This window comes from Akebia trifoliata, chromosome 16 (assembly GCF_017979445.1).
Source record: "Akebia trifoliata isolate Shusen 1 chromosome 16, ASM1797944v1, whole genome shotgun sequence".
Lineage (NCBI taxonomy): Eukaryota > Viridiplantae > Streptophyta > Magnoliopsida > Ranunculales > Lardizabalaceae > Akebia > Akebia trifoliata.
This window is the reverse complement of record NC_141390.1, coordinates 29,005,735-29,017,473: the sequence shown is the minus strand read 5'-3', so window position 1 is coordinate 29,017,473 and position 11,739 is coordinate 29,005,735. Positions and strand designations below refer to the sequence as shown.

At 34.4% G+C, this 11,739-nt stretch overlaps 1 protein-coding gene across 1 annotated transcript; it reads left to right on the top strand.

Annotated features, from left to right (window-relative positions):
* The first annotated feature begins 568 nt into the window (after positions 1–568).
* Positions 569–11,601, top strand: LOC147383329 (phytyl ester synthase 1, chloroplastic-like). Its single transcript, XM_086427601.1, has 14 exons — positions 569–681; positions 1,253–1,633; positions 1,827–1,878; positions 3,706–3,761; positions 4,850–5,008; positions 5,135–5,239; positions 5,353–5,459; positions 6,457–6,578; positions 8,580–8,688; positions 8,847–8,980; positions 9,068–9,431; positions 9,945–10,058; positions 10,810–10,895; positions 11,193–11,601. Exons 2-14 carry the CDS (start codon positions 1,477–1,479, stop codon positions 11,491–11,493), a joined length of 1,866 nt encoding a protein of 621 aa, XP_086283727.1. The 5' UTR covers positions 569–681; positions 1,253–1,476; the 3' UTR covers positions 11,494–11,601.
* The last annotated feature ends 138 nt before the right edge of the window (positions 11,602–11,739 follow it).

The window sequence follows — 11,739 nt, the reverse complement described above, 5'->3', positions numbered from 1 at the left end:
AATTGAAATAAATTAAAAACATATGATTAAAATCAAACTTAGGTTCAGTGTGGACCCAGTCTGATCAACTCGAACAAAAATGGTCAAATTGAGTCGATTCAACCAGATCTGAATAGGTTGTTTCGACAATGAAAATTCTCTTCTCTTCGTATTTTTTACAATCCATTTTTTCTAGAAAATCAAGAGCAATCTTTTCTACATCAATGTTTGAGAATAAGCAAAAGTAGGGGTGCCGATGGTATCTTTCTCTTTCTTTCCCTCTTGTTACATTTCTATTTTTTAGGTTTAGGGTTTTATATGAACCTAATCCTAATTGTAAACAACTATTGAAATTGTTTGAATGTTTGTAACGTTGCTTAATAACTAGAGCCAAAAGTTGGGGGAATGTTTGAATAATTTGTTTTAATCTTTAATTGGGGGGTAAGAAAACATTTAAGAAATTAAGGTTGTAATAATTAAAAGTTGAAATACCACTAGCAGCTCTCAAAAAAGCAAGTCACTTAGTAGGGGACATTTTGGTAATTTCATCACAAAACAGGCGCTGTATTCATGTCGTGGCGCTGTCTATTTAAACACGGCTCGTTTGAACCAATATGTTTGATCCAATATGCGAAGAGAGAGACCCACGAAAGAAGAAATTGGTTCTCCCGCCAAAATCAGACACGTAATTTGTTCTTACAGGTAAGAACCAAGACATGAAAGATCAAAAAATCAAACTAGCCATGATTGGATAAGTAGAGGAAATTGAAATTTTCTTGGAAAAAGTTTCAAACTCCATATTAATTTAGAGTTGGAAACAATCAAACTAAGCTCTCTCTATCTTTCCCCGAAATCTTTCCTGAAATTCTGGTAAAAATAGTTTATTTTCTACTAGAGGAAATTGAAATTTCCAGAATTTCAAATTCCTTATTAATTTAGAGTTCAAACAATCAACTTAGCTCTCTTTCTTTCCCCGAAATCTTTCCTGAAATTCAGGCAAAAATTGGTTAGTTTCTGTTTGTTTCAGCAAACCCTAGGTGTGATAAGTGTGATAAGTTTCAGTTAGAGTGATTCATTGTTTATTGATAACCGCATTTTTTTCCTATTAAAGCTTGTGATTTGGAATCTCGGCTCAGCATTTTCTGTGATTGAATTTGAAACCTAGAACTTAAAACCCTAGTTTTCAATCCATTACTTGCAAAATCTATCATGGCGTTTACTATAAGTTCCTTTTTAGTGACTCGTATTTGCGATTCACCTTCTTTTCATGTAGCTTTTGAATCCAAATTTCGAGCTCAACCTCGAATCTGTACTTTAGCGAGTGGGAATTCGACATCGTCGTATGGGGATTCGGTTGGACCAAATGATGAGGTTTCATTTGTTAGAGAGAAGAAAAGAATTGGGTCAGGAATTGATGAAAGACATGAGGGATTGGGTTCTAAAGTTGATGAGGAGAAGAAGAAGATAGTGCTTGATAAAGGATTGAAAGAGTTGGATATGTTGTGGGAGGATGGATTTGGAACAAAAAGTGTGAAAGATTACTTTGACATAGCGAGGGATATGATCAGGCCTGATGGTGGACCACCTCGGTGGTTTTGCCCCATCGAGTGTGGGCATCCAATAGAAGACTCTCCCATTCTTCTATTTTTGCCCGGTAATTCTTGCCCAACTAATTATTGATTGGTTCTGATGTCAATATCGACCAGAAAATTTTCAATCTTTTTCCTTTTCTGTTTGATCAAAGTAAATGTGTCCATTCAATTATTGCTCTTTTAAATAGATTTTACCATTTTGGAAATTTTTATGTTGGGTTGGGTGGTAATTTTTTGTATGATTGGGTTGTGCAGGACTCGATGGTGTTGGGTTGGGACTCATTTTGCACCACAAAACTCTTGGAAGGTAAGCCACTTGATTCTTATAGTAGGAATGCTTCTATAGTTGTTTTGTAGAAATAACTATTGGATAAGTGAATTCTAGTATTTTCCAATAAACAAGTATTGTATTACTGCTTACTTGAATCCCCAAACTATTTAGGAAGGGAAAATTTTCAAAGTGAAAACATACTATATCTTTGTCAAATAAGAAGGATTCCTTCTCATTTAGAATATGGAAATTCTCCAAAACGAAAAGAGCTTCTGAAAAATATTTCACATCATAGAAATATCATGATACAGCTAAGAAGAAGAGAACAATTTGCTTGACAAATTCCCTCTTCTAGGGGAAATCTTCAATTACCAATAAACTAAAATTTCCTCATGCGTAGTTCTGCTTCTTTCCCACATTTGTAAGACTTAATCTCCGAAGAGTCTAGTAAGACTCCATCTCTTAAATAGACAATGAATTGATAACAATAAAGCAAACCTAATTAGACTCAACAACTTTATAACAATAAAGGAAACCTAATCAGATTCAACAACTGGATAAATCTGCATGTATCAACCAATGAGCGTTGGGCGCAGTGGCAAGGGATCCCTCCAAAAAGGGAGAGATCTTGAGTTCAAGTCCCCTCATTGGTCACCCATGGGGATTTATCCCTACTTACCTAGAATGTGTGGTTTGTGAGGTATTGCATGTATCCGGGGGATTTGGGCTAGATATTGTGCTCTAAGAAGCCATTTGCCTCGCCTCTGCTAGTCGGGCTAATGGGTCCGGAACCCCTGTCATCAAAAAAGAAATCTGCATGTATCAGATCACCTGCGTGGGAGATACTATTCAATGGATAGTAGTTGACTATTGGAAGCTTCCAGGAATAAAAATTCATACTTTGGATATTCTCAAAAGATTTTGATCTGCTTTCTCTATTTACACATGAGAAACTCTCCATGTAAGGAATTTATAAATACAATTTTACTGCATTAGCGAAGTTGATCTTTGTAACCCCTTAGCACACAAACCATAGATGTCTCACCCCTTAGCACACAAACCATGAATTACTGTTTAGTACTAATATAGATTTCAAACTAGTTAGTGAACCTTCTAATTTCATTTTATCTATCACTCCATCATATGCTTATATATGAATTGTTTTATCACATTGTCACCCTGATTCAATTATCATTAGAATGTCTCATCAATTTATGTGGTGTGGATATCTTGTTCTTCTTATTTGAAAAAGAAAAAGAAAATCTTTTAATGTTTGTGTGCCATAGTTTGCTGCATTGTTTCCTTATTTAAGACTCGTTCAGCTGGTTCATTATAGGAATTTCTATTATCAATCATCATATATTTCATGTTCTTTTCACCTCTGCGTGCCATTCTCCAAAGCAAGACAAGTTAACACATTAAGATCTATGACCCTACAACGAGCAACCTAACTATGATACAAAGTAGTTGATAACTTGATATGTGGCTTATGTATATTTTGGAAGTAGTTTTGATAAGAGGCACTAGGTGTTTTCCAGGTATGGATTTTTATATTCAAGGCCTTTAGAGAATACGTTATCTCAGCTACTTTTCAAAAAAAAAAAAAAAAGAATATATTATCTCAGCTGAACTTCTATTGCTCTATTTTCAAATGCTCGAAGTACAAAAGCAGGGATAGAAGATAGTTTTATCATTTTCTGTTGATGGAGAAAATAGAAGAGGAAAGGCAAGGGAATAGGATTTTCCTAGATTTTCTCCTTCAGTTTCTCCACCCATCGTTAAATGAACAAACTACCTTTGCATGTATGGTTCAAAAATTTGATTCTTATGAATTTTTTAATTTAGAATTTTCTTTGACTGCAGGGTTTTCCAGGTTAGGTGCTTGCATATTCCTGTTTATGATCGCACCCCATTTGAAGGTCTTGATTTTTATCATCTTCTAAATCTTCCCAAAGTTTTTCCTTGGGCATATAAGTTTGATTCTCTAGCTGTTTATCTAACCTATCCTGGAGCTTTCCTATTCCCAAAATTCCGGAGAGACTGTTGATTTTCTCTCTGGACTTGATTCCTACATATATACACATATTTCAAGAATCTTGTAAAATTCATTTATCAAATAACACTGATCAGATTATAGTTTCCAATTGAGTAGGGAACTAATGAATTGGATATGATCCCATGTATAAGGTGGTGGGACCTTTGTTGGTATTTGGTCTCACTTTAATTGGAGAAAATGTTCGGGTTTTCTTGTAAAAGGATGAAGCTTGGAAGGTGCGATTAGATTCTCTTCCCCTCTTGAATTCATCATATTGATTACAATGTCAATTAGCCAAAATACCTATAATCTATCCACATAGGCATGGCATCAATGGTCAATAAATCGACGTGATTTGCTCTTATACATAGTGAAAGTCAAACTTCTCAGGTCTTGGGATAGTATATTTAATTTGTCTTTATTTTCAAGTAATTTCATATTTTAGAATTTGTAGTCTGGTCCTCCGGCAACAACATATTAGATATTAGAGCGAGTTTACTCTTCATACCATTAAAGTCCATGAATGTTGATACCACGACCTGGGTTCAAAACTCGCCTTCACTTACTAATAACTAACCACTAACTTGCTTGCTTATAAATAAAAAATAAAAAAGCTCTGACGAAGTTGCATATTCCAGCATATTTATTGTCGCCGATTGTCAGTGAATGACCAGTCATCATTTTAGTGGTCAATCATGGTCACTGCCTTTGCTGTTTCAATTTTAGGGTTTTTGCAAACCCTATCCTTTCAAATTTAAAGAGGTATATGCTTGAAGAGAACTATTCTATTGGGCATATAAATAAAATTGGTCCTAGCACAAAGGCCCCCCTTGGCAACCTTTTTTTCTTCCAAATTATATTTCTAGAATTGATTACACCATAAAGCATTATTGCAGAATTGATTCTTGAGGATTTATTTTCTTGTTCAATTTGAAGTTAATAATATTGGCAACTGATATTTCTTGTGTAAAGGACTGGTGAAACTCATAGAAAATACTGTGAGGCTTGAGCATGCTTTTTCTCCAAATAAACCAATTTATTTAGTTGGAGATTCCTTTGGAGGATGTCTAGCACTTTCTGTTGCTGCTCGTAATCCTGCCATTGACCTATTATTGATATTGTCAAATCCTGGTCAGTGTGCAAATATTCTGTGTAATTTTTTTGTTAGATTTTTTTTACGATGTTTCTCCTAGATCACAATCAACTGCTATTCCTTTTTAGATACTGAATTATAGATGTTTTTGACTCTTTCATTAGCCACGTCATTTAGCAAGTCACTGTTGCAGCCATTGCTCACTATCTTGGAGGCTTTTCCGAATGAACTTCTTGTCTCTGTCCCTTATCTTCTTAGTTTCATTATGGGTATGTGATCTCTTTCTTAAAAAAATCTTTAATTTGTGCAGAGTAAGTTGTAACTAACTCGCCTTAAGAAATTCTTTTGTAGAGTAACTATTCTTTTTCATTCATTACTTTAGGAAACCCCATAAAGATGGCGATGGTCAGTGTAGAAAATGGGCTTTCTCCAGCAAAAACACTTGAAAAATTCTCAGGGAACCTCAGTGCTCTATTACTACGTCTTTCAGTAAGAAACTACTTCCAGTGCATGGGATTTTTTATTTTTTATTTTATGCATTTTAGGTTTCTTGGCTTCTTATTAGCCTTATCCCAAACCTTTTGGGATGAGGCTTCGATGACGACAATGATATTTTAGGTTTCTGGGTTTTTCACTAATATGGTTTTCTTATTTTTTTTCATGTTGTGTTTACAGTTTGCAAAAATTAGTATGCCAAACTTATCAAGTTAATGTATTAGTTAGCTGGATTATGTTTGCAACAATCTTGTACTTAGATCATGGTATAGGACAGAGTAGTGGGGAAGATTTGATATACCAAAATCAATGTAGAACCAGCAAACTTTTCTTCTCTTGATTCTTCAAGGAGCCTAAAGTTAGGGTCTGCTTTTTTAGGTAGGTTGATTTATAAAGAACCGGACCTAAATAGGTTACTGTCAAGTAGGGTCTTCCTAATTGATTCCGACCCAGTTTTGGAAATTAGGAAGAGAAACTAGCTAATTGTCTAATCGGAAAACTAGCAATCGCTAACATCTGGAGAATAGGGAACTGAGATCTGATGGAATATAGGCCTGATTGAGCATCTTGAATTGGCAGTCTAAATCCCAATTTGTGAGTGGGTATTGGACCTAAAAGCCATATTGCAATGGGCCCAAAAGAAGGCAATGCTGAATCCAATAAGACTCAAGACCATCTGGACTTTCTGTGATCAGCTTTTGCACAAGGGTACTGTCTCTTTCAAAAATTGTGATTCATAGGGAACTTGAATCATCACATAGCTTACAGTCCAAAAATTGTGATTCACAAAATCACCTTGGATCATCCTGTCATGGGGTCAGACCACCAAATCTGTTCATGGTAGGAACATGGAATCAAGAAATCAAACTCTCACCTGCAACAAGGAGTCATCAACAACAATTCTATTTTTTCTTTGGAAAATTGAAGTTTTTAGTTTTCTTCAAATTAGGAATTTAGTGGGCCTTTCTTTAACAATTCTATTTTGTTGCAGGGTTTGGTTGATATTATTCCTAGGGAGACTTTTTTATGGAGACTAAAGCTGCTTAAATCAGCTGCTGCTTATGCTAATTCTCGTCTCCACACCATCAAAGCCGATGTGCTAGTGCTTGCCAGGTATTTATAGTCCTAAGATTTAATATCTACCAATTTCTTATTTTGATCCATGCATGGTTTTATTTATGTGTGTGCACCTCACCCCTCTCTATTTAATTTTTATGATGTTTATTCTGGTATAGCTATTAACTTTGCTGGTTATATTTAGAGGTAAGGTGTATTGCCGTTACATTATCTAGTTAATACATGTGTTTATATCCAATTATTTAAAGTAGGTTGGAATGGACATGTTCTTAAGTAATGCATTGCTTATTTTTGGCTCTGAATAATAAGTTTTTAGACAAAAATGATAGAAAATTTATTCAAAAGGTAAATGAGTATGTAGAATAACTATAATACTTTTGTAGACATCATTGTTGGTAATAAAAAAACAAGTTTCTAAGGGTGCTATAAGATTTTTCATAACAAATTTATATTTAGATAAAAAGATTATTATGCATACTGTTGTAAAGATCTTGGCAAGAATTTTCTAATTGTACTGTTTTTATTGCAAATCAACTTATCAATTGTAAGTTATGTCAATTTAAAAAATCTGAACAAAAACAAAACTGCTTTCTAAGAGAGAGAAAAGGAAAGGTGTGTTGGCATATTGATCATAGCAAATATGACGATGCTGAGATGGATGAGCAAGAAAACTAGGAAGATAAAATTATTAAATGAATGCATTCAAAAAAATATAGGATTGGCCCCAATAGGTGATAAGCTAAGGAAATGTCAATTGAGGTGGTTCTCGGATTAGTGTAGGAATATGCAAGTTGAAGGTTCTAGAAAAGTCAGAGGAAAACCAAAAAGAACGTGATCGAGGTGGTGAGAGTCGATATGGACAAACTATAATTAACAAAAGACATTACCTTAGAAATAATTGAATGGAGGATCAAGATTCATTTAGACAACCTCAAATTTTGGATTAAGCCTTTAATGATGATGATGGTGATGTTAGTTGACTGCAATAAAGTAGCTTGATAGCATTATAAGTTTAGACAACTAAGGGATAGTTTAAAAGGTGTCATTCATAAATTCCATTCCTACCTTGAAGAATGTTGTTATTACTTGATAGTATAAGGGTACTGTGGTAAAAAACAGTGACAAAAAATGATGAACATCACAAGAGATCTATTTTTATCATATAGAATAGAGATCAAGGTATTAAATTTTGATTTGGATATTTATCATGGTTGCCTTGGAAACTGAAATATTTCCTTTGGTTGGAAATTAATACAACTTTTGCTGAAATAATATAAAAGTCGTAGAGATGACAAAAGTGATAAAAAATAATAATTAAAATATATTCTCACAAGCCATCAAAATATAATGAACAACCATATGAAGTGTGGAAATGAAGTTCAAGAATGTTGTAGTAAACGTTGGTGAAAACATTTGACAACCAACAATGAAAAACAACTCTATGCTACATAGAAATGAGAATCTAATATCTCATTAACCATATTCACCTTAATATGTAAAATGTTCGCTTAAATGAACAATTTATTAAGTACTACATTCACCAAGTTTTTATCTTTTTATTTTTAAAATATATGAATAAGTTACTAATATACTTCAACTAATTAGAACATGGACACTTGTATGTGCATGCTTTCATTGAACAAACAAATATGCTTAGAATACATCAAAATAAGATAATGTAGATACCTTGCTAACCATAATTTGCTCATACTGGCTCATGATAGCCCTTGTTTCATTAGATATCCGCAAAAATCCATTTAGGGAGATGCTGTGGAACATGGTGTGCCTGTATATCAGATATATAGCCTCAGCCAATTTCCTGCTAAGCTTTAGCTGCCACCTAAAACTGGTCATGTTCTTCTGTCTTGTTCAGAGTTTTTCTCAGGCAAAACTTATTTTCCTTAAATCATAGTTTGTTGGATTTAAGCAGTTTCAGATTTTCTAGTCCCCCTCCCCTCTTAATCATAAGAGGTGTGGTGCTATTTCATTGATTTATCTTGTTGGATTCAAGGGTTGATGGGTATATTTGTATTTTAGTGGCAAGGATAATATACTACCTAGTAGTGATGAAGCTCAACGGCTTTTGGCCTCATTACAGAATTGCACAGTTCGCTACTACAAGGACAATGGGCATACTCTTTTAATGGTGAGGGAACTGTTTTCTTTTATAGTTGCAATGTTGGCAAGTTAGTATTTGTACTCAAGTGCTCTCTCTCTCTTCATCATCTTTCTTCTTCAAAACCCTAGAACTAGATTTTCACAATTATAAATGAGGATGGAACTTAATTGACTGAAATGGTGCAGGAAGATGGTATCCATTTGTTGGCCGTTATTAAAGGTACACTTATGTATCGTCGTTCTAGGCGACACAATTACGTCTCAAATTATCTTCCGCCTTCTATGACAGAGTTCAACTTATTATACGACCAATGGAATGGGTAAGTAATGATCTCATGCATGGTATGCAGTTCTATATATATTTTGCTTCTTTTGAGACACATATTTTATGAACACATTAATTGCAGATTTTTCCAAGCTACTAGTCCAGTGATGCTTTCTACTATGGAAGATGGCCAGATAGTGAGGGGTCTTGCAGGTGTTCCTAATGAAGGTCCTGTTCTATTAGTTGGTTATCACATGTTGACGGGAATCGATCTTCTTCCACTTGCAGTAGAATTATTGAGGGAGAAGAAAATTAGGTTTCATGGCATGGCACACCCAGCATTTTTTTCGCCAAATCTTGTTTCACATAAGGAGTTTTCTAGGTTTGATACATTGAGACAATTTGGTGGTGTACCGGTCTCAGCAAGCAACTTTTATAGGTTGTTGTCAACTAAGTCTTTCATTCTTCTTTATCCTGGTGGTGCACGTGAGGCCCTTCATCTCAAGGTAGGCTAAATTCTTTTGTTTCTCGTCTATTAATTTTTTTTTTTCTTTTCTTACTAAAAATCATTTACTCTAGTTTCACATCAAAATGTCAACCTTATTTTCTCAAAGTCACTGGATGATGAAATCAAATGCTGGGAAAGGTAGAACATATTTTTGAGTTGAAAGAAATATCGGGCCAATGTAGGGTGAAGCCGCTAAATTTTTTGGGTTATGCATTAGCATGGTGGAAAGATGTTCAATCAGATCGACAAGGAAAAGAAAAGATCTCGCCATAGGAGAAGATAAAATCACATCATTGCAATTTTTGTTACTGGAAAATCACTCTGGAGATCTTTATCAACAATGTTGCCTTTTTATAGATAGAAGAGTTTTATCTTCTCACGAGTCATGACATGAGCTGACATTAGATCTTCCAGACAATACATCAAGAAACTTGATGGTTGATAAAAAAATATTATTTTCTTTCTTGCACATTTAATTTTCTAATAATTATGTTGCTTTCATGATTTTCAGGGTGAAGAATATAAGCTGTTTTGGCCAGACCAGTCTGAGTTTGTGAGAATGGCCGCTCAATTTGGGGCCAAAATTGTACCATTTGGAGTTGTTGGAGAAGATGACATTATACAAGTAAGTTTGTGTATATTTGCACCTCAATGAATCCTTGCTTCTATTTCCCATTGCCGCTGATCTAATGCAATATCCATACTTTTCAGAAGTCATCTCTGCTTTATCCTTTTCAAAGTGATTTTAAAATGTGTTGATTCCTTCCGGTTGAAATCATCATAATTGTTTCTTTGAATTCTATATAGTTTTTCATGGTTTTGGTTTGTTTTTTTCAAATTCCTATACAATCAACCCCAGTACATTTCCATAACTCTTGAGCAACCTAACAAGCACAATTTACTAGAATTTCTCCATACCCTCAATATCTCAAGTTCATTTCTTCTATGTTCCCATTCCACAAATCCAATACTGTATAACACAATATTTTAGTCCATCAATCTCAATCACCAATTAAATGATCAGAAACAAAAAATATAAAATATATATTATTGACTGATTTGCGTATTGTTGATTGTCTTCGTGGTCTTCCTGGTGAGGTGGGTTTTTGGTTATCAAAAATAAATAAATAAATAATAGTAATAATAATAATAACAACAAAAATAACTACAATATCTTGGACCTCCTCTGGCTTAGAAAATAAAAAAGATTTTAAATAATGAAAATAACTGGGTTTGTTACGACCTTTTACCATTCTTCACCATCACTGCTAAATATCATTAACTGTAAATTTTATTATTTGAATGGTTTATTATTTGTCATCGAGGTGCTGTGGATCTTGTTGGCTGACAATTTTATTTGATTCGACATGGTGCAGTTGGTTTTTGATCGTAAGGATCTAATGAAGATACCCTTTCTTGGAGATTGGATGAAAGAAATAATTCAAGGTTATACAAGATTAAGGTAATTTTTCAGTGCATTTAATAGTATTCGAATTGCTACTTACAAATTCTTTCCTGTTAAATAAAAATAGTCATGATTTTCTGAAGCCCTTGACGTGGCATGGGCTAGAACCACAGATCTTTTTCAATCGGGATACACAGCTGCAATCCTCATAAATATTTGTAGTTGTGTATAACGAGGGAAAAGATCTATGGTTCTAAGCCCATTCCACGTGGGGGGGCTGGAGAAGTGCTCCCATATCACCGGAGCTAATTTTGCGAGATTAAGGTAATTTTAATGTCTTTTGGGGTGTTATAGGACTGATACAGAGGGAGAAGTTGCAAACCAGGAGCTTATATGTCCCGCAATTTTACCTAAGATACCTGGCCGTCTTTATTACCTATTTGGGAAACCAATTGAAACAAACGGAAGAGAGGAAGTACTGAAAGACAGAAGGAATGCAAATGCATTGTACTTGCAAATAAAATCCCAAGTCGAAAACATATTAGCTTATCTGGTAAAGAAGCGAGAGGAGGACCCATACAGAGGTATCATGGAAAGGACTATGTATAGAGCTGTTAAAGCTCCTCTAAGTCAAGTCCCTGCATTTGAACCATGACCTTTCTGTTTTTAAGATGAAACTGTTTTGTTCTCTTTAAGGGTTAATAAAACTACCATTTTGTGGTGATCATAAATATTCACAGTTCAGATGAAACTTTGCTTCTAATTTGGTGGGGGAACATAAAGACATTTTTGATTAGGACTTAAAATAGGTCAGATTTGAGTGTATCCATATCCAGATCTGAATTTTTTGTTTGGATCTGGATCCATATCTGAAACCGAGTTGAATTTTATTTGTTAAAAC

Excerpts from the sequence above, each read along its gene's own strand:
- LOC147383329 (XM_086427601.1), top strand. The coding sequence starts at position 1,477 with ATGTTGTGGGAGGATGGATTTGGAACAAAAAGTGTGAAAGATTACTTT. Across the intron at positions 1,634-1,826 it reads CATTCTTCTATTTTTGCCCG|GACTCGATGGTGTTGGGTTG; the intron begins GTAATTCTTGCC and ends TGGGTTGTGCAG. Across the intron at positions 6,579-8,579 it reads GATGTGCTAGTGCTTGCCAG|TGGCAAGGATAATATACTAC; the intron begins GTATTTATAGTC and ends TTTGTATTTTAG.